The following is a 22,051-nucleotide window of genomic DNA, read 5'->3' as shown; positions in this document are numbered from 1 at the left end:
AGGGATTGCTCTGGGAGCTGCTGACAACTCCAGCGCAAACCTTACCAAAACATGTTTCACAGAGTGAACAGTCGCTGGGGAAGAGTCGAGCGTTTAAGTATCTTTTTCAAGCTGTCAACCATCTGAGGGAATAACTCCCAAATCCAGTTTGGGATCACAGCTGGGCTCAGGAAATACGTCGTGTCATTGGAACCCCGTGGTATACGGATGTCTGGCAGCAGCATAAGGAATGAACCCGGTCACATACCTGCCTCCACCTGGTACCTGGCACCTGCCTCCACATCAGTCTGGAGGCACTAAGCCCTGTGGACCCAAAATTGGTGGCTCGTATTTTTCCAAATTGTCCTGGCAATTTCATCTCACAGAGTGCTTTTCTTTCCCTGCGCAATTATCCAAAGCATAACGCTGGGCAAACAGTCCTTGGATTGACAATGCAAGCATGGAATGAAGCAACTAAACCACAAAGACTAACATTTGTAGTTGGGTTTCAACCACAGTAATAAGAACTTATTTAAAAATCTCAGTCTTTCAGATTCTAAAATAGGGTAGGCAAAGAGTTTTCCAACACGCGTGTTTTGGATGGAGTTGCCCAGTTAATAAACTGATCAGTTAAGTAGTCAATCAATGGAATCATCACTAACACCGTGCTGATTCTGTACCAGGTTCTGCACAAAACACATTCCACGGATTATCTCATTTTAATCCCCACAAAGACAATAACAAAAAAAATAAAAATAAATTCTCTTCTTATCCCCATTTTACAGATGGGGAAAACTGAGTTAAATAATTTGCCCAAGTCAAATGGGTTTGAACCCAGGCAGTCTGCCTGCAGATTCTCACCCTAACCCTACAGGAGGGTGAGGAACAGCTCAGGTGGCTTCTACCCATGAAGCCAGGAGTCTCAACATCTTGTCCAGGTGGGACAATAAAGTAACAAAACAGAGTCCACAAATCACACTCAACCTGACCCGCTTATTTAAGTCACACATCGTATATCCATGCGGGGAATGTCTGCAAGGGCCTGGATTCTACTGGAAAAATCCATTGCCTTAGACTTCCTCCTGACAAAGAAAATAGGTGTCTTTGGTACTCAGTAACTAAATACTGGGGAAACCTCATATGGGGGAGACTGACTGAAAGTGCTCTCCTATGAAATCCCTCTTCTGGATGTCAGGCTGGCTAAAAAGACCTATATGTACAGCACAACCAGGCTCCCTGGCCCAACCAATGAAGAAAATCAGTAATTCCTGTGTGATCCTCAAATACAGCTATATCCATCACTCAACTATCATGGTCATCATTTCATGATATAGGTAAGTCAAAGCATGATGCTGTATACCTGAAACTCAAACAGTACGTATGTCAATTATACCCCAATAAAACTGGAAGAAAAAACAAAAACAAAATACATATATCCAAATGCATACTTGGAGGCCCACGTTCTGAGACCCATGAGCGTTTAGATACACAATCTCCTAGACTGTGTTCAAAACTCACACATACACACCCCATTGGACAGGCACTCCACACACACAGATCCCCAAATATATTCACTGGAGAAGACTTTTTTTTTTTTTAATAGAAATCTAGGGGATGTTGAGTATGTTCCTAAGTGTCTACAGTGATAGTTTCATGGGTATACACATATGTCAAGCTTAGCGAATTGAATACTTCAAATAGTGCAGTTTACTGTATGAGAGTTATGCCTCAATAAAGCTATAAACAGAGAAAGAATGCGTGGTTCCCCAGATCTACCCACTCCTGATGGACCCCTAAGATCTTTATTACATAGAACTTAGGAATTTCCCCCAAAAGACCTGAACACCCACGTGTTTCTTTAACAGATCACTTTCATGTGTCTATCACTTCCTGTCCTCTGTGGATGAACATGGGTTTCCTTGGCAGAAAAAAAAAAAAAGATTCCACATGTTTTTGGACCCCCCTGTCGGGACTAGCAGGCTCTAAGCATACATATATATAAGGAACTGAGCAACCTGGTTGCTATTTTTTCCTTTTTTTTTTCCCTGTGGCCATCACCACAAAGTTAAACATAGGTTTATAGCAGCCATTGAGGAAACAGGTTTCTAGCAGCCAGTCTCAAATTAGCCTGAAACAGTGCTGGAACTTTCAGGGCACTTGACCTTCCTTTTTTGCTCTTACTGGTTCAACGAGTGGGAAAAACTTAAAAAACAAAAAAAGAATCCTTCTTTCCCTTTAAAAAGTAATTGCATGGGGCGGGGGAGTGAGTTTTCTGCTGAAAGGAAGCTCTCTCAAGGCCTGGGATCCCAGACAGGCCGTGTGGCCTGGAAGTGACCATCCATCACAGCTTGCCTTGGTCATTGACAATCTGAATTTGGAGATTACCCACAGCATTTCGTTACTGCCCTGGCTTCATGGGGGCAGGGGGCGGTGGGGATTAACCAACACACAGCCTGCATGAAATGACCTTCAAGGGGTGACTGGAGGCTTTAGGGTGCTAAGCCCATCTCTCACCCTTCCCTGGCCTCTCCTGCATGGCTCCACAGTTCCTATACCTTCCCTCCAGCCCACTCTTCCCTTGCAGGTTGGGGAGGGATAGGAGCTGTAGAGGGGGAGGGGCACCCCATCCCCACGTCCATCTCGGTAAGTCGTCCACATGACCCGCCCTCACTGATCCCATATGGACCCCCTATTCCTCTCCCACAGCCCTCTAACCCCAAATCACTTCATAATACTCCCAAAGGTCCACAATCCCACAGCGGCAGTGGCCTCTCCCCAGCCCCTATATCTTGCCTTTCCCGATTCCAGATCTTTCCGTAATGAGGCTTAGGAATCATTCAGTCCTGCCCTCCCTCCCAAATAAAATGAATCCACCTGTTCTTCAGGTTTCTAAGGAACAGACATGAACCATGACAAGTCAAGACAAGCCCTTTCTCCTGAGCAAGAATAGAAGATACTCCCCCCAACCTGCGGTTATGGGGCACCCTGTTCCAACATCACGGTCAAGCCTTGAATGGCCCAAATCGGGGCCCGGATTTCGAACAGCGTGGGGGTCTGGCAGTGCCACAGTCCACCTGCGACATCCCACCTCTATACCACACTACAGCCACCAAATGATGCATTGGTCGCGTGCATGCCTCCCTTCACCAAACTGTATTTTTGAAGGATCATATTTAAGTCCCCAGAGCTTTGATCCAGGCAGCTGGTGACACGGGTTGCTCAGTTTTTGCTTTTAAGCAATGCTAACCTTGCTTTAGTATGTGGTCCAGGGTCAGTAATCGCTGAAACAATTAAGGAAGCATCTGGGAAAACCCAAGCTCAAGGTTTCCGGCAACTTTGCCACCTGCCCCGATTGGAATTGAAATGCATCCAAAAGGCAGAGTGGAGGAGGGAAGGAGACTGACCCCCCACAGAAAAGGCGGTCCCAGGAAGGGTGACACCACGTCCCCACCCAAGAGCACGGAGCTGGCCAATACGGGGACCTTTCTTCTCACTGATCACTTCACGACTGCAGCGAGATGCCTCCTTGTTACGTCTGAGTACCGAGCATTGATACCACGTGGTCATCTATGGTTTGATCATTTCGTTTCTATCTGGGCTGTGTGTGTGTGTGTGTATGTGTGACTTTCGTGCCAACCGCATGAACGTAGCACAAACAGCTGTGATCCTTAGGCTGCAGCTCTATCCCTGCCCCAGCCTACTGAAGTAGAAGTTGGTGCCCACTGTGCGGAGGAATAAAGGTGCCCATAAAGCTAAAGGTTTTAGCAGGAGACCACTGTGATTCATGCAAACAAGCGGGCGGCCCCAGGCCCGCCGGTTCCTGGGTACTGGGCTTACCTTGTGGTTCTGGTAGGAAGTCACCGCAATAAACGCAGTCTCAGGGAAGACGTGGGTACAGAACGCAGTATTTTTTGAGCCAAATCCATTATTTTCGTCCGCTTTCACGATGTGTAATCTTGGCTGGTATTTGTGCATGGAATTTAGAATAATCTAAAAATAATAAAGAAAATGAGATTGTAAGAAAAATCAAACCCCTTTGTTTCCATAAAGCCCCACTCTCCACCCCAAAATTACGTTCCTTATATAGGCTCTCGGAGAAGAGGTCCCATTTTTTTCTCCTGTTTTTGAAAAGAAGCCAGTGATTTCATTAAAAAGAAACATTTCAAAAATGACAATTTCCATATGAAAAAGCCAGGGTAATATTCCAGGAATCTACCCAAAGCATACACAGCAGTAAATCAGAATGCTTAATAAAGTTAGTTTAATAAATTAACTCCCTGCATAGGGCATGTCCCCCCCAGTGGGAGTGAAGCAAGTTTGGGGCAAGGAATTGGTGCCCCCATCAAGGAAGCCTGGGCAACAATTTTGGAATGAAAGGACAGCAGAAACAAATAAACAAACAAACATATATATTTATATATTTATATTTATATATATATATATATAACTACCCCCCGCCCAAGAAAAAAAGGCTCAAAGAGATGCAAAGGAAGAGACCAAGCATTTGCAGAACTGGAAGAAATAATCACAAGAAAAAGAGAGGAAAATGGTGGGGAGGGGGAGACTCTAGGTTGTGAGTTGGGTGGGAGGGAAGCACCCACCCCACCCCTAACATCAAACGGGGGTCTGGTTGCCCTTGAGATTCCCTGTCTCCAACTTCACAATATTTCAGGATCCGCCACTGGAATTATCCCCAGACCTGGCCCCAGACAGCACTGTGGCATCTGCTTTGGGGGGAATATATTTCTCCTTCCTTTCTATCTTCTCCATGTCTTGGTGGGGGGGGGGGTTCCCAGGGACTAGTGGGGGGGGTCTCACTGTTGCAGTTCTTATTACAGCCACCATTGTGAATATTAGGAGGGGGTCTGCAGTCACCACACTCTTGCTGGAGCGGAACTATCCAGAGAAGATGAGCATCTTTACTAAAAAAAACTGAGTTTGTTGTTCTGATGGCGCCGTGCTTTTGATGCTCCCGGGAAGCTGGTAACGCTAATATTTCTCAAAACGTTCTGATCTATACCCACCGAATGGGCGAACTGCCGCGTTTCACGAGCTGAAAAATCTGGCCTGCTTTTTCCCCAGGACCGCAAACTGAGCGGCGGAGGTAGTCTCAGTGTCTTTGATTGGATGACCCTGGGGCAGGGTTCTCGGGCCAACCCTTGAAACCGACCTGGAGGAGGGGGAGGGGAGCGCGGCCCGACTAGGCCGGGGGAGGGGCGTAAAGCTCGGGACCCCGCGGCTCCCCGACCCCGGGCCGCGCTGCTCTAATCTCCGGCCGCCGCGGCCCGGCCGCCTCCCTGGCCGATAGCGACGCCGGCCGGGGCGGCGTGGCGACAGAGAGACGCAGCGGGGCCCTGCGAGCCGGCGCGGTCACCGTCCCGGCTTAGCCAAATTGCTTTGACGGCTGGGGACAGTGTGGAGACAGCAACGCGAGGGCGATCTAAATGGCCCTTAATTTCATTAGGGCGGCTCTGGACTCAAAGCCCGGAGTTTGGGGTGGGAATGCGTGGCAACTGGGGAGTCCGGAGCGGCTCAGAGCACCGCGCCCTCCTCCGCGGAACTGGAAGGACTTGAAACTCACAGGGGCGCCCAGGGCTCGGGACCGTGCGCGCGCCTTCCCCGGGGGTCCACCCCAAAGGCACACCCGGGCCGCAGAGAGAAAGCTAAGGAGCCCAGACCAAAGTGCCACGGAGGCCCAGCCTCCAGAAGGACACGGTCCTGGGAGATGCACCCAGGACCTTTACAAAATGGTCCCTTCTCTCCCCAGCGCTTAACCTAAAGCATCCGTTCAGCATCCGCAGGGACAGCAGGTACACCGTCAGCCAGCCAACACCCACGCAAGGTGGAGGTCACGTCTGCGCTGGGATGCATCACAAGCTGGCTGCTGCAGGCAAAACACCCTGGTTTAAACGCAGAGGAGGCCCGGCATTTTGCCTAGAAACGCGCCCCCCCCCTGCCCCTTTCCTCTCCCTTCCTACAGCGTAGAAGGGGCATAGGCCTTCCTTCTCTCTTCTCCAGTGGTCAACAGTCCGATCTCACACCAACCACGTGTACAGTGGCATTGAGTGCATCAGTGGAGGGCCCTGGTCTCCTTCCCACCACAGACTCAGTGCTTCAGCCCTAAGGCCCCACAAGAACGGATTTCTCATTTGGACCTTCACAAACTGTCCTCCCTCCGGATCAAATGCATTCGTACCCCGTCCCCTCATGTCCCCAAACTGGGAACCCTGTGTGTTGATTCTCCAAAGTGGCAGGATGCAGGTCACTTCTGGAATTAGAGAGACCTGGCCTCAAATCCCTGTTCCCAAATACAAGCTGTGTGACCTCAGGCAGGTAACCTCCCCTCCCCCGGACTCCATATAAAGGCTGTGTATTTCCACCCTCCTCTCTAGGCTGCTATGAGGATCAAATGCCCTAAGACGAACCAGCCTACTTGTTTGGTGGAATCATCAAACGAAGGGTTGTAAACTCTGAATTCAGAGACTGCATTCTGTCCTGGTGATTATTTCCAATGAAGAGATTTAGGGACGTTTTCCCTCAAATCAGTGTTCTGTTCATTTGTTTTTCTTTGGGGGAAGAGAGGATGATACCCTATAGAGAATCTACTAGAAGCTACACATTCTCTTGGAGGGTAGGGGACTGCACGCTCAATATCCTGCAATTTCAGGGTGTTCATCAGGCCCCTCTCTCTCTCGGGGCCAATCCAGATTCCAGGTGTAGGACCCTGATCTTGGTTTGCCCACTCTGGGCATGGTGGGAGGAGGGGGGAAAGCTGGAAGTTGGGAAAAAAAACAGATAAACCCAAGAGTGTCGAGCTAAAAGGGGCACGAGTACCGGAGTTCGCCTCTGGTGGGTTGGTTTCCCCATCTGTAAAAGAGGAAGCAGGGGGCCTAAGGTCTCCCTTTCAGCCGGAACATCCCCATAATATGGTAGGATTTGGAAGGAGGTAGGTAAGGTATACAGCTCCCATCGTGGTCCAGCCTCTGCAGTCTGTGCTGAGTACCTGCCGAGCTAGAGGGCCCATGTTTTCTGCAGGACTGAACCACTGCTCCCCACCCCTAGTCACAGATGGGGCTGAACGAACAGGAATTCCAGGCCCAGAATGAACTGCCTTAGTCACCCCATGACCCCTGTCCCTCAGCAAAGGCAGGTGGGTTGGGTGCTGGCAGCAGGGATGCAGGGTGAGAGCCCCAGGCCAGGAGACCTAGGGGTCTCGATCGCCAGCCACTCAGGAAAGACACACCCAGAGCGTGGACTAGTGGACCACAGGGTGGACTGCAAAAGGGAGATGTCTGGGTAGGAGAGAGGTGGAGACAGCCAGGAAGAATTAGAAGGTGTGAGAAATAAGAGAAAAGGAAAGAGAGATGAGAAAGAGGAGAGAAAGGAGAAGAGAAAGGAAGGCCAGGTCAAGAAGGGAGAGAGAGTAAAAGACTAAGCCAGGTGAAATGGAGCAAAGAAAGAAGCATGGGTGGGCGTGAGGAACGAAGAAGAAGAGAGAGAAAGTCCTGGAGAAGAGGGAGAGGAGAGTCAGGTGAGGAAGAGAAGGTGTGAACCTGAAGATACAAGGAAGAGCTGCACGAGGTACTCACATGCCCAAATGGGTCCAGGTGGTTGTTGGTGAGCTTGAGTTTCTGGAAGGAGACGAGCTGCCGCATCCAATGCGCCCCAGTGGCCGGCGAGTCCGGGTGCACGTAGAGGCGGCCCGGCATGGCGGGCTCCGCTTTGCCCGTCACAGACCTAGACCAAGGAGAGGCGCCACCCCCCCTAGACTTAGTGCACCGTGGTGCCGGCTGGTTCTTGAGCAAAGCAACGGCTGCTGAATACGAGAATGATCTGGAAATGGCCTGACTCTCAGGTCTTGCTTGGGCATCTGCAATGCCAGATGCGCAGAAAGCCTGGGGCTGGTGTCCAGGCGAGCGCTCCCACCACCACCGCCGCCCAGCTCTTCCTCCTTCCACCTAATTCCTCCCCCAGCACCAAGGGCGCTGTGGGGAGCTTCATAGCGTCTCTCTGCCTATGAACAACTGGCGGGTTCTGGAAGCCTGGATGTGCAAAAAAAGTCTCGGGAACACTCCTTGAGGGCTTTCCAAAGGGGCTTCGTCTTCAAGCCTCTGCACTCTTGGCAGCCGCGGAAGCAACGTACCCAAGGAATGGGCCTCTCCTCTCTTGCCTGTTTAACTCAAATACCCCGGACTGATTTTGCAATTTCATAAAAAAGGCATGTTCAAAGCAGGTAACTCATAAAAAAAATAACTGTTAATGGTTTATGCCCCCAGAAATAGCTCCAACGCTTGGTAACAATACCCTTTTTAAAAATCCACAACCCTCCGGTGCAGCAACAGACATCGGCACTTTACTTCCTCTGAGCCTCAGTTTTCTCGTTTATAAAATGGGGGCTCATGGCTGCTCTTTCTTTTTCTTAGGGTGAGGTCAGGAGGATGCAGCGGAAGGGGCAGCAAGAACCTCTAGCACACAGTAGGAGCTCAAAACAATGTTTATTGGTTCAGTGGGGAGAGGGCAGTTTGGTTTGCACGGTCCTCCCCGCCCTCCCCGCCAGCCGCTACGGTGCCTACCATTTATTATCTGCGAACTTGTATCTGTGGTCGTCGGCGGGAACAATGTCCATGAGGAGAATGTACTTCGTTTTGGGATTCAGGCCGGTCACCTTCACTTTGTAACTGGGAAACATCCGCCTAGGACAGACGAGGAGGAGGAGACACAGAGGCAGAGGGAATTAATGCAAATATTCTGAAAAGCGCGTCCACAAATGTTAATGCAAGACTCGATCTTTTAAGAAACGTGGACGAGAAACGCGGCCCCTGCTCCGCTCTTGCCAAGATCCATCCCAGGTTTCCCTCCAAGTTATGGGGAGGAGAAAGGCCAAGAGATGAGAAAGCAGGCTGGGGCTATACCTATCTATAGGAGGAAATAGAAAGCAGAAGGCGAGGACTTCTAGAGACTGGTTTCGAGGAAGCCCTGAAAGGGACCCCTCATTTCAACTCTTGCTAAAGAGTCTTTTCAGAACCAGACACCTACTTTTTTTATTTGGGGGCAGGAAAAGGCTTGTTAAAAAAAAAAAAAGGAAAAGAAAAAGAAAAAAGTTGGCTTCCGCAGCCCAGCCAGGTGCTTTGGCCGCTCTGAGCAGCGCTGCGCGTCACGTGGGCACCCAAGTGGGTGCTCCCTGGGGCTGCCCGCGCGTGGGTGCCCACGGCACGTCCCGGCTTCACTCCGCCCCCAGGGTACAGCTCGGTGCGTGACCTCTGACACGAGCGTTGCGCAGGAATTTCTTCCTAGTGCCCCCACCACATCTCCGAGGCGCCTGGCACTTCTCCTTAGGGAGTCCAAACGCTTTGTCCCTCCTCAAAGAAATTTAGTTTCGGAAGGAACCGGGCCCTGCGCGAGGATCGGGTGCTTGGAAGGAGGTTCCGCAGCCTCGCGTGTGCCGCGCCCGGCTCCCTCTCCGCGCACAGGCGCACTCCCCGTCTCCATCCGGCCTCGGAAGGAGGGCGCCCCGGAAAGCAAGCCTTCCCAAGGCCGTCCGGGGCGCAAGGACCAGTTGCTGGAACCTGGCTCGCTCAGGGATGGCGGGAAGGGGTGAGTGGAGACCTCTCCCTCTGGCCTTGGAGCCTCGCCTCGCGGTGTTTATCTGCCCGAGCGAGCGCGCCTGGAGGCGGAGGCGCCGGAGGCTTCGCAGGCCTTTTATAGTTAAATCCCGTTGGCTCAGGCTTGGGAGGGAAAAAGGAGGCCCCGGCCGCCCTTTCCTTCCTCGGCGGAATGGGAAGAGGACCCGAGTTCTTTGGTATAAACAGAACGCGCCTCCTGTTCGCTCGGGCCGAGCGGGGGAGCACACATTGTTTAATTTCAAATAATAATAAATGTCACTGTTGTCAGTTTATTGCGGGAGGCTTGGGCTGCAGAAGCGGTGGGCGTCTGGCGAGGCGGCTCCACCCGCCCCTTTCACACACTCGGTGGCTTCGGCCTACCGGATCCTCGGCTTCACACGCCTGCTGTGCGCAGACTGGGACTTTCTGCCCTCAGGGGCGCGGAGGGCCGGTCCAGCACCGGTAGGGACGTGGCGGGGTTGTCCCCGCACCCGGGCGCACTCTGACGCTGAGATAACCGAGTTGCACGACCCTCCTACCCCCTCCCCCAGAAGTCTCGCATTTCTAGCTAAAACTGTGAGCTTTTAAGAGGAACTCCGGGGTGAGTGTCTTGAATGAAACGGCCGTGTTTATCGGTGTCTGTATATAGAGCCCGGCCGAGCACCGGTTCCCTTTCAAAGGCTTCGCCTGCTTTCTATAAACAATGAAAGAGGTAGCGAATACATTCAACGATGCTGAGTTTGGCGATCGGGTGGGACTCTGGAACGGCTCCAAGGTCAGGGAGGGTGGGAAGGAGGGTCTAAGGCCAGGAATCAAGTCTGAGATCCCATGAAACCCAAACCCCGTCTCATCTCTGTGTGTCTCTGCAACTCTCTGTTCTCCCGTTGGCTCTCCCACCTCATTCCTCCTTCTCTGATTACTAATCCATCCAGATAGCACAGCCTCCCAAGCTCTTGCTTCTTATATACGAGGTGGAAGAAACGCCCAGTTTCCTGAGTTGAATCTTTCAGGTATTTCTCCTCACACTGGTGGAGATCACTGGACTCTTTAACCAGAATAGAGTCAAATGAAATATATTCATATTCGCTCGCTCGCGCTGTCTCTCTCCCCCTCCCTCTCTGTTTCTATTCTCCCCCTTTTGTGGTCTCCCACACCTTTCTTAGTCTCTCCCACAAGTCCCCTGTACCTCCTCCACAGAGGTGACCATCTCACCTGCCAGCCTTGGTTATGATCATTTCCGTGCCCACTTCGTGGAATTTCAGCCACAGTTCTCTTTCATGGAGAAACACCTTGATCCCTTCCATGCCCTATAAGAAGGAGAGGAAAAGTCAATGAGCCTTCCCTCCCCAAACTCCCCCAAAACACAGAGCTTTCTCTTCCTTCCCCCTCAAGCCAGTGGACTCATAGGCTGAAAAGTGCCCCCAGCTCACTGCAGCACTGTCTGGGCTCTGGAGCAGCCCCTGCCCAGGAATCCCTGTGTATGCTCTCTCCCGGGCAGGTTTTAACCCCACAGTGCAGAGCTGTCTCCTTCTAATGCCACCAACACAAGGCTAGAGAAAAAAACCCAGCCATCAGGGTGTTCCAGAATGTGCATGGGGAGGACAGGGCTGAGAAAAAAATGGGACCAACCCCAGTCCGCTTTAGCCAAGGGGCAGCTAAAAGGAAAAAAAGAAAAAAAGAAACCCAGCCTCAATCTTGAAAAACCCACCCAGGATATTCTTACGTAGACACCCAGATGTCCACACGAAAATAGACAGATGTGCACTGTATATATGCATGTTTATTCTCACCATGGCAGTGCCTATGTAGACATAGGTGAAATATAAAATTGTAAATATTTATAGAATAGGTTTCCACAATCCCAAACAAGAATTAATTCTCAAATGTCTATATTAACACACCTCCTAGGCCCTCCTCACATCCAGCTTCGTTCATTTCAAGCTGTTTGGATTATGGGCCAAGCAATTTAACATGTCTACTTTCAACTACAAGTTATTTTACAAAACCCATACCCAAAAAATTACATACAAAGTCTTCGTTTTGCAGTAATTTGTAAACGTCTAACAAGTAGATTTGTTTTCCCCTGAAAGAAAACCTCTTACGTTTCTGAAAATGCGTGCCCACCGTCTCACTACAAATATACGCGCATCTTCCTGAGATGTGAAAGGCAAAGGAGAGAGACAATGAAAAAGCCAGGAAGGACACCCAAATTCCAGAGAAGGGTTTTAGCTGTGTGCAGATATCTTTTGTGGTCAAGACACCCCGCTTCCAGGCCTCTGACACCCCATTCCAAAACCATCAAGGTCTGCGGACGACGCCTTGAGCGCCCAGGGCGCCGGGGGTGAAGGGCACAGAGCGAGAGGCGAGGCTTCACGCTCTCGGCTCGGGCCCAGCTTCCAGCCAGGCGAGCCCGGGCTCCCCGCGCCCTCCCGGCCCAGCCGTGCGCGCTCCCCGCCGCCGGCCCCGCGGAGCCAGCCCACCAGGCCCCGGCCGCCAGACACACGGTGCAGCGCGCGAGGCTGCGCGCTGGCGCGGAGGAGGCGGGAGGAGGCGAAGGCTACGAAAGATCTGAAGAGGGGTCAAGCCATCGCTCATGCCGGCCTGAAGCGGCCGCTGACCCGACCCTTCATGAGGCGTTCAAGCCGAGTTTACACCTAGTGCAGCAGGAAAGAAATGATCTGGGCCATTGTTGGCTGGCCCCAAAGAGCCGATCTTTGAGGCTCCCCTAACAACTTCAATGTATTTCAAAAATCCTCTGGCCGTAAAGATAAACGTCACAATACAGTGGATGGGACTATACTGGCATTTCGGGAGGCACGGCAGAAAAGGGTGGAATCGAGCAAGGATAAAAAAAAAAGGGGGCAGATCATGGGCACTGCCCGCCCCCCTTGCTCAAACACTCGAAAGAGGGTCTTTGGTTTCTGCAAAGGACCCCGAGGCCCTGCTTACCTGCTGGGTGAAGGCGGCCTGCGGGGACGACGGGGACTTGCTGGGGGCCCCGAGCGCGCTCTCGGGTTTTGAGTCACAGGGTAGATCCTTGGAGTCTGGTTCCAGGGGTGTGTGAGCCAGGCCAAAGCCCTCGTCTGCGTCGGCCATGGTGAGCCTGGGGCCCTGTGACCGCTCGGGGTCCTGCTCTGAGGACGAGAAGGAAAGAGAAAGACAGATGGTGGGGGACGACGGGGGGCGCGCAGAGGAAGAAAAAGAGAAGGTTGGAAGCACAGTTCTGGTGACAGGAGGGGGCAGTGACTAGGCTGCCACCCGCAGTTTCCAGCTACCAGCGCCTCCGTCCCCAGCTGAAGGAGGCTGCAGAAGGTCCCGTTATGAGTATCATTACTATTACTTTAAGACCACGCACAACCTCTTGCGAAAGACCCGCGTCACAGCGGGAGGAGGCGAGGCCCGCATCTCCCCTTCGCAGGCTCCCCCGCGATAAGCGAGCTGCCCGTCAAATTTGTCTGGACTTCTGGAAGAGCCAATAAAGATAAGGCCTGGGTATTTTTGGAAGCCATTGGGTACGAACCAAAAACAAAACAAAACACAAACCTGGTGCCCTTCTGAGATTTTTTTTTTCTTCGTCAAATTACAAGAGGCCAGCAGAGCCCTGTTTATGAAAACTCACAAGAGGAATATTTTTCTGCAGCAGGCAAAATGCCTGACATGACCCGCCTCTCGCAAAAACCAAAAACATAAGAAAGGAAAGAGCTGAAGATCCAGAAACCAGGTCTTGAGAATTCACGTTCATCTTCTATCAGTCACAGGCCTTGAAATGAAAAGTCCTTTAACATTGAGTCCTCCCCCTTTCCCCCAACCGTAAGCAACATGAAAAGTAGAAAGGAGCCAAACAGAAAGGGCAGGAAGGCGGCGGCGCAGCGGTTCGGAGGGCGGCGCGCGGCTGGGTGCCGGAGGCCAGCGCTGGGGGCGCGTTCTCCTCGTTTTCTCGGCTCTCCAGCCCGAGACGGGCATTTTGTCGAGCGGCCTGGCCGAGGGGAGCTTCTCCGAGCTTCCGTCGGGCCTGGCTCGCTGGAACTGCAGGCCCAAGCTCGGGGTTGGCGACGCCAAAGTGGTGCCCGGATAAATCCTTGGCTTCCGGCGTTGAACCGGCCACTGAGGTCCGACACAACTTGCAGAATGGCCCGGGGTTACAGGCATGTGAGGTTGGAACACGCAAAATAACAGCTGCAGAACGGTTCAAGCCTGGAGGAGCCTGCCTCCTGCTCTGATCTCCTTCCAACATCCTCTACGTTCCCAAGTAGGGATTTCCTCCCTCAAAAGCCGGGAAGACTGCGAAGGAGGCGCAAGAAATGCCTCCCCCCTCCCCCAAATCTTAGCAGCCGCTTGGGCAAAAGGCTGGATCCCACCCCGGGTCTGCAGTGGCCGGAGACCCAGAAATGGTGCCGAGGAGAAGATCAGCTTCTGAGGCCCGACTCTCACCGAAGCCGCCTCTTTCACCACGCCCTTGGGGTTTGGGGGAGGCGGTGATGGGAGCCCCGAAGCCTGCTCATAACAAAAGAAAGTGGGGCTGGCGTGCTCCACGTGCGCTTCCATTTCACCGCTGGCCGCGGGGACAATCCCACCGCGAGCCCTGGCCGGGGTCCCGAGGAGCTCGGGGCTGGCGGCGCCGAACGAGATGCGGCTTGACAGAACCGGGCCGCGCGTCCTGCAAACCTCAACGCCTCTCCCCCGGCCCCGGCCGCCTCCTCGGCTCCACGCGCCGGGCAGCTCCGGGCCTCGCAAAATCTCCGCGAGCCGGGCCCTGCAAAATCCGAGGCCAGGCTTCGAGTGCCGCGTTCCGCGCCTCCCTGAGCCGGCTCGGCCGGCGGGCTCCCTCCCCAGCCTCCCGGGCCATCTGCGGAACTGTTACCTCGCTCGGTGAAGCCGGTGCATTCACTGCATCCCTTCTGGCTCCTAGCAGGGAAGCCGGCGGCGAGGCGGGGGCGCGGGCATGGTGGCTCCGGGGTCTATGGGGGGGACTGCTTCCCCAGACCAGCGGCTACCGCTGCCTACAAAGGAGGACCCACCGCGGGAGCCTCGGCAGTGACTGCCCACAATTCAACACACACCTCCTCCGCTTGCGCTCGCGCTCCCTAAAGACTTCCAAGTCGTCAGGCGCCAGAAGGGCTCCGAAGAAAGCAAAACAGCAGCCTCCGGGAGCACCTCCAATAATATAATCTCAGCGCCCTGCTTCTCCCTTGTGCCCACAGGGAGGGAAAATTGGGAGACAAGAGCGAGCCTGGGAATGGTCGACGTCCTTTCTGAGCGCAGCTTTCAGGGTTAAAGTTCCGGAATCCGAGGTAAGAGTCGGTCTCTCTCCCTCTCTCTGTATCTCTCTCTCTCTCTGTCTCTCTCTGTCTCTCTCTCTCTCTCGCTCGCTCGCTCAGAAATACAAGCCGACTCAGCTGAGCTAGGTGACGTTGGGCTGCCTTGATGCTTACAAAGTACTGAAATTGCCTCTCCAACTAGCTCCCACTGCACGCCGCCTGCCTCTGTCTGTCTCTCTCTCTCTCCCTCCCCTCCTCCCTCCCCCTTCCCACTCCCTCCCCCAACCACCTTTTCCATTAGATTTCCCGAACACTCAAATCACAACAAGACTCTCAAACCCAGACCTCGAGATCACCCCCTCCTCTCCACCCGCTCTCCAACCTCCATCCATCTCTGCTTCTCTGAGCGCGGCTCGGAGGCTGCAAAAAATCCTGCACAAATCATCGCAAACCCGCTCGGCTTCTGCCCGGGAAGTAATCTGGGTGACGCGGCTGTGCAGAGAACGGAGTAGGAACGCACGAGGCGTGCACACACACGCTGGGAGCCTCCTCTGCAGCCTCGCCCGCGTTCTCTCTCCACCGCTGACCTCAAGACGGAGAACTGCCTGACCCCGCCTGGCCCAGCCTGCCGCCGCTAGCCGCCCTGATATCTCCCCCCATCCCCACTCATCACCCCGACTCTGAGAGACTCCGGGGTGAAGGCGGGGTGAAGGTGCGTGGGGATGGGGGCCGAGATCAAAGATGCCCAGAAATCGCCCTGCGCTCCCACCCCCTCAGGGCCACCAGACCTCCCGTGCTGGAGGTGTACACAAGGCAGTGCCCAGTTTTATTAAAATAATCAAACAGTCACTGGGGGCTGGCTGGGGTTTTCATCTCCACTCGCCTCCTCTCCCTGCCCTCCCCCTATCTGAAATGTATTATTTTGAGGGTCGAGTTGAAGAGGTCAATAGAAGCGTAAACACAGTCAGTAGGTCTTAGCCTGAGCAGACCCAGCTTGGAAAGTCAAGAATTAGTGCTTGGAACAAACGTCAGGGTCCCCGTTTTTGCTTCTCACCCATGTCTCTGTCACCCTGTTCTTTTCTCAGCCTCTGTCTAGAGATTCAAGCCTGCAGGCCAAGGTCTGGGGAGAGGGATGGAGGGAGGAGAACCGCCAGGGAGATCTGAGGCTGCCTCAGTGCCATCCTCTATGGCCCGGGGAACTAAAATCCCAGCGCAGGCCTGATGCATCGCTGCAAAATTCCTAAGTGGATTGTCCAACCCTAAAAGTGGGGCAACTAGGGAGAAAACCAACCCAAGCATTCTCTAGAGTTCTCACTCCACCTCCCAGATTTGCTTTCAAACAGCCTTTTGCTGAGACAGTTTATTTATTTGTGAAAACACCCTCACCCTTCCAAAATGTCAGCTCAGAGGACTTTGGGCTCGCTCAGAGGGCGACCCCCGGCCAACGACGGAAAACAAACATGGCTTCAGGAAGAGCCTGCATCTCCGCATCTCTGGCAAAAAGGAAGGGGAAATCCAGAAAGAGCCCTCCAATCCCTTTAAATTCTCAGAGATTTGCGGATAAAATAAATTCCCATAAATAATCTGCAGGTCCCTCCCGAGAGGGAGCATCTGTACTCCCCCAAGTAACTGCCTGGCCCAGATTCACTTAGTTTGTGAAGTGCAGATTCTGCGGGCCACCAAGTTAAATTGGGATTTTGAAATCTCAAGGGCAAATCTATTCTTGCCAGGTGACACTCTTGCGAGCAAGGCTGGGAGTGGGGTGGATTCATCAGGGCCGAGTTGGGGAGGGAAGCCAAGGGGCCGTGGGCAGGCCAGTGCTAAGAGAATCCTCTATCCCCCACCCCAGAGCTCTCCAGGGCGACACTCACCTCCAAAAATCCCACCTCTTGTTTCCAGCGCAGATGCCGAGAGTAACGCCTCGCTGGGAGGGGTGTGTTCAGATGAAGAGTTTGGAAAGGACCCCCCAAAAGAGACCCCTTTTAGGCCAAGCCTTCTTCCAGCGTCTTTCAAGAGTAGTGTGTACCTCCCAGCTCGAAGTTGGTTTGTGGTCTTCGACAAATTAAATATTACTGTTTATTACCAGGCATACCCCAATAAAATAAAGAGGCAACCAGACGATACCGACTATCTCACCAGCCGCTGCACCTATAGGACTTGGAGACGTCACGAGTCACGCAACCGGCCCGCGCGCTGTCACTCTCGACTGGGGGGCAGCGGCGCGAGGTTGAGTCCTTTCCGTCTTCGCCTATCACTCCCGCCCGGGTCTGCGCAGCCACAAGTCTCAGACGCCTGGGCCACGGGAATAAATAAAGAAATAAACAAATCCAACGCTCTCTGGGGAAATGGGGGTGGCGGACATCAGCCACCAATAGAGCCAAGATCGATTTTCTTAGGGAGAGGGAGGGGGTCTTTTGGCGAAGGGAGGTGGGAGCCCACATCAGCCCATGGATTGGGAAAAAACCGAGTTGGCGGGGGCTGGGGGGGTGGTTGGAATCGAGGTCTCTCGCAGGAGGTAAGAGTCTTCTCATTATTTAAAAACAATTTTTTCCCAGGAGGAGCTCTCAGCATACGACTATCGAGGCGCCTCTCTAGCTGATTAAGTTTGGGACGCGATAACTCACTGCCCGCTTGCAGGCGTGCATAGAAGTAATTACTGGGTTAATCGCGGAGGGGAAAAGAGACAGAGACGTTTGGAGCAAGAGAGAGTCGTCCGCAGCGTTTCTCGCTTAGAAAAAATCCATTCTGCGAATCCTCCTTTAGCTAGGTCGGGGGATGCAACTGGTCCCAGCGTGGCCTGGCGGGGGCGGGGGGCGGGAGGGTGATTTGTGCCGAGAAAAACTGTAGTGCCGGGTCCTTTAGAGGGACGAGGCGCTCTATTTTGTTTTGTAATGACGATTATTATTATTAATATTAGTCTCGTCAGGGGGCATAACTTCTAAGCAGCCGCGTGGCGGATGCGCACAAGCTTTTGCGCGCAACTGGAAACACACTAGGTTCAGTTGCGAAACGTACCGCATAGACGCCCCTGGCGGCGCTGAAAGGAGAGCTAGGCCTACCCAGCACGGAGCGAGCGAGCGAGCGCCCGGCCTTCTGGAAAGGGTAAGTTCCCCTCCTAGGGGCCCCGAAGGAGCCGGACATCGGACTCTGGACTTGCCCGCAGCTTCGGGGTTCGAGCCTGGGTTGCGCGCGTGCCCCCAGCCCCACCCCACCCCACCCCCCGGGCTTTCCGAAGCACGGCTTGGCTCCAGGCCCCGTCGGTCTGGGGCTGGAGCAGCAAGAAAAAGTGCAGGAACGCAGTCGACCGGGCAGCCTCAGGAGCTAAGGTCGTGCCCGCGGGGAGACCTGGCAGTGGTTTCCAGCGCCGGACGCGGGCGCCCGGGCTAGTCGGGCCGCGGACTCTGCTGCTTCCAGCAAGCAAAACCCGTGTCTCTCCTCTCGGCCAGGCCGCAGTGACTTTCCTGAGCTTCGCTTTCATTTCCCAAATTATTAATAATTATCTTTTACCCACTCCGAGGCCCTTTGGGTGCAGCGTTTGTTCCCAGATGCCCAAGAGCGCAACCCCAAATCCTTCGCCCAGACCCTGGAGATGGGTTTCTATTTGACCTCTGGACCGAGGTGGGCCGGAAACGGAGGCCTGGGCCCCGCCGAGACTGGAAGGGGAAAGCGAAACTCCGAGCGGGGCGAGCTCTTTTCCGTTTGACTCCTTTCTCTCGCGTCCCTGGCGCGGGACCCGCAACGACCCGGACCGACTCACAAAGGATTCCATATGCTCAGCTTCCGGGCCCGCTGTCCCAGAGGGTCCGGAGGCCGCACCCACTGGTAGAATAAACTGAAGACCTCAACTAGGTTTGAGAATCTCCATTATTTCCCCAGTCATTGGACAGTTAACTTGAAAGAGAGGCTTCGATCTGCAACCTCCCTTCCTTCTTTCGGATGCTTTCCCCGAACTGCCACCCCCATCCCTACCCCCATCTCCACCCCCATCTCCACCCCCACCCGCGCTCGGTTTTCTCCCGAAATGTATTTTCCTCATTTTGCAAAATTCCTGCCTTCATTTTAATATTGCAATGGATAGGAAAGCAGAGGTTCCTATGTTTAAAATCGAAAACAATAAAAGCAAGGGCGACCGCTGTTGATCTTTTTCCTTCACTCTTGTCTTCTTTCCTCCCAAAAGAGAACGCGCTTAAGAATTCACCCCATTTCCGTTTCTCTCCGCGATGTGTCCCCGCCTGACTCGGATCTCTATCGAAGGCAAAAAATAGGTAGAAGTGCAGATAGGACTGGGAAAATTAATAAGCATTATAACAACAGAAATGATGGCGAAAGCAAACTTCGACCAACTCGTTTTGCAGAAGAGAGGGTCAGACTGAGGGTGGGAAATTCCCTCCTTTCTCAGGCGGTCACTTTCCCTGCTGCCTAGTTAAATATGGCTCTGTTGTATTTTTTTTCCAGGACTGCAGTATCTTCCTTCCCAATGTTTTACTCGGTTCCTGGTTTCCTCCCTTTTGACCAGAAGTATCCGGGAACACTGGAGGTTATTATTATTTCAATATCCACTATTCTCCAATATTTCCACCAAGAATTCGTTTTGTTACTTACTTTACTGATTAGGCATGTTGATGTTGCTCCCTGGGCTTTGGAAATATTCCCCTCCACTCCCCCACGTTTGGTGGACGAGATTTCCCCACGGCCACCACCACCCCCAGTCAGGTTAATGAAATAAGAAATGGCTACGGGAACTTCATTCGAGAGGCTCAGCCTGGAGAATATCAGCGCTGGAGATCCGCAGAACAGAGAAGGCAGTACCACACTTGGATGCAAAGGAGCCCCTGCTGTTGCTCCCTCACTTTGGCAAGTCCCCAGTGGAAGAGAAGGGCGAGGGTCTTGAGCTGAGAAAACCTGGAGCACAGCCCTCCCCCATTCCGTAGGCTGCTCTGAGCCTGAGAACTCCAATCGTACCCGCAGCCTAGAACCTGTAGAAAGGCCTCCTCATTTAGTCACCATGTCTGCAGGGTCACAATGTCCCCACAGCCCCGAAAGGAGTGGGGGGTGGGGAAAAGACTACATTCCAGGGCTCTGACCCTGGAAAGATAGAGATTTAGGCTAATACCTCCAGGTCTGGGATGCAGGCGGGATGGGGGGCGGGAGGTGGCTGTCTGGATACTCCCTCCCTCAGCTGGAGGGTGCGGTGGAAACTTGGGAGCCTGCTGCTCTCCGGGGCTCTGGAAAGACAAATTTTCTTTGGCAAAGGGAACTGTGTCGCGCTGTCGACACGGCAGACTATTTTTCTTGTTTCCTCACAAGGTGGGGAGGCGGGCTGGGGGGAAGAAAGCAAGAAAGAAAGGGAAATTAAATCCACACGTGTTAAGCTTGCTCAAAGGGCAGAATTCAAAACGGAGACGAAACTCTGACTCTTCCAGTTCTGGCTGCCCGCGGGCCTCTTTCCAGCCAGCCCGGGTCTCACGGAGCATGGCATCCCCACCGGAGACAATTCGATCCGATGTTTCATAAAGCGTTTTATTTAAGGGGGAAGGGACATGGTTTCTCTCCGTCTACCTGCGGAGAGGCAGAACACGTAACAGCAAAGAAAACACAGGAGATGGCACTTGTGAGAATATTTACCTCCTTTAAGAAAGCTCAGCTTGCTATCTCCCAATCAACCCAGTGATTCAGGTAAACACTCACCCTATGGCCAGGGTGAGCCAGGCCAGTGATTTTGGAAAACCCTAAGGTCTGATCAGGCTTTGGGCCTATCTGTTTTAAGAGAACCTTAGAGGCTGTTTTGTAGACGCAGGAATAGGCAGCTTCATCTGCCGGGCTAAACCTCACATCCCTTCCTCTTTTCTTTCTGGGATAAACTTGCCGGAAAGGAGTTCTGCACCGGTGCAGGGGTGGAGGTTGGAGGAGGCCACCCCGCCTGGAGCTGCGAGTGAAAACTCTACTAATGACCTTGAGGAGGTGAAGGGAGATGGGTGGGGGCGTGGATGACGAGGGCGGCCAAACCCCAAACTAGACGGATCCATCACCAAAACGATTGTTTGGTCGAGACCTCTAATTTTTCTTCCCTTTCAGCTCGGGCCGAGAGCGCCCCAGCGGGTCGCCTCTGTGCTCCTTGTACTGGGTTTCTGGCCTTTGGGGGCAACCTCGACAGCGACAGAAGGTTCCGGAAGCGGGGACCCCAAACGCCTTGCTCCTGCGACACAGCCGCAATCACACCCGGAAAACACTGGGGTGAAACCGACAGAGGCTGGCCGTGGGGTGCAACTGACAGAGGTTCACGGTGGAAAAGTTCCCGGCAATTGTTTCCACAAGGGCCCTGGGTTTCCTGGTCGCCATGGCAACCCTGGAGTCCCCTCGACCTCTCTCAACCACCGGGCGCCCAGAGGACAATCGCCGCGCACTTTTGCTGCGCGCCTTGAGGCCTGCGAGGCGCTTCCGTTCTTCGCTCTTGGCTTCCCGGAGCCTCTCCAGTGGGTTCAACACGGCAGGGATTGAAAAACTCCCCTCTTTTTTTAAACTGGGGGAGAAAATCGAGATTTAGTAGAACTTCTGCTGGGTAGGTTCGGGTCTCCAGCAAAAGCCCCCACTTTGAATGGCGAATGATGACCTCGGAGACGTGCGCTCGCGCAGCGGGTGGGATACTTTCATCCAAGCCCGCATCGGGCACATCTCAGCTAGGGACCTGGGACTTGAGGAATCCCAGGGGGTCTCTTCACGCATACTGCCCACCCCCATGGCACCTGAGGCTCCCCGCGCATCCGTCCAGGCAACCCTTTCTCCTGCCTGGAAAAAGTCTCCAAAGTGGGAGGAGAAAAGTTAGGAGCTAAAACTCATGGCATTCATGTCTGCCAGATCTTATTGAGAGAAAAAATAAATCATACTCCTTTTCCTTTAAGAGAGAAAAATGTTGGATTGTAAAAATGTTGGATTATAAAGAGTATTAAATAATACTTGGGGGTTGCATTGCTTTCTCTTTGAACCTGCAGGGGGAAATGCCCCTCTGTGGGGTGGCCAATGGACAATACAGGACAACTTTTCTGTTCTGATTTTGGAGGCAGTAAGCTCCCAGAAAGAACCAGGTTGCTGACCAGCTTGGACGGCCGGGTTTGGCAGAATGGATGGAGCCAAAAGGGCAAGTCCTGTTCTGGGTCCACCCCCCCACCTCATTTCACTCTCTGCTGTGGACCTCATTCATCTCCCAGCTGGTCA

The 22,051-nt window shown here is 53.3% G+C and overlaps 1 protein-coding gene and 1 long non-coding RNA gene across 9 annotated transcripts in view; one reads left to right on the top strand and one right to left on the bottom strand.

Moving 5' to 3' along the window:
* Positions 1-16,900, bottom strand: part of TBX5 (T-box transcription factor 5) — a 48,822-nt gene extending 31,922 nt beyond the window's left edge. For 2 of the 7 annotated variants that reach the window (XM_082641055.1, XM_082641056.1), the window contains exons 1-6: positions 15,222-15,536; positions 12,531-12,715; positions 10,794-10,888; positions 8,553-8,672; positions 7,569-7,716; positions 3,817-3,969 (exon numbers count right to left, since the gene is read on the bottom strand). In XM_082641055.1, coding sequence (XP_082497181.1) covers positions 3,817-3,969; positions 7,569-7,716; positions 8,553-8,672; positions 10,794-10,888; positions 12,531-12,715; positions 15,222-15,231 — 711 coding nt within the window. In that variant the 5' untranslated portion in view covers positions 15,232-15,536. The other 5 variants (XM_082641061.1, XM_082641059.1, XM_082641057.1 and 2 more) reach the window with 5 other exon arrangements.
* Positions 14,777-21,782, top strand: LOC309814868. Of its 2 annotated transcripts, XR_014295761.1 has the most exons (4): positions 14,777-14,872; positions 16,926-19,376; positions 20,713-20,800; positions 20,915-21,782. It is a non-coding gene; the product is annotated as an uncharacterized lncRNA (long non-coding RNA). The 2 variants fall into 2 exon arrangements; XR_014295762.1 differs by having other exon boundaries at positions 16,926-20,800.
* Positions 21,783-22,051: the final 269 nt, after the last annotated feature.

Source organism: Mesoplodon mirus (genome assembly GCF_964341445.2).
Source record: "Mesoplodon mirus genome assembly, chromosome: 13".
NCBI classification, from domain to species: domain Eukaryota; kingdom Metazoa; phylum Chordata; class Mammalia; order Artiodactyla; family Ziphiidae; genus Mesoplodon; species Mesoplodon mirus.
Note: the sequence above shows the minus strand (reverse complement) of the source record. Positions and strands in the feature narration are given on the sequence as shown.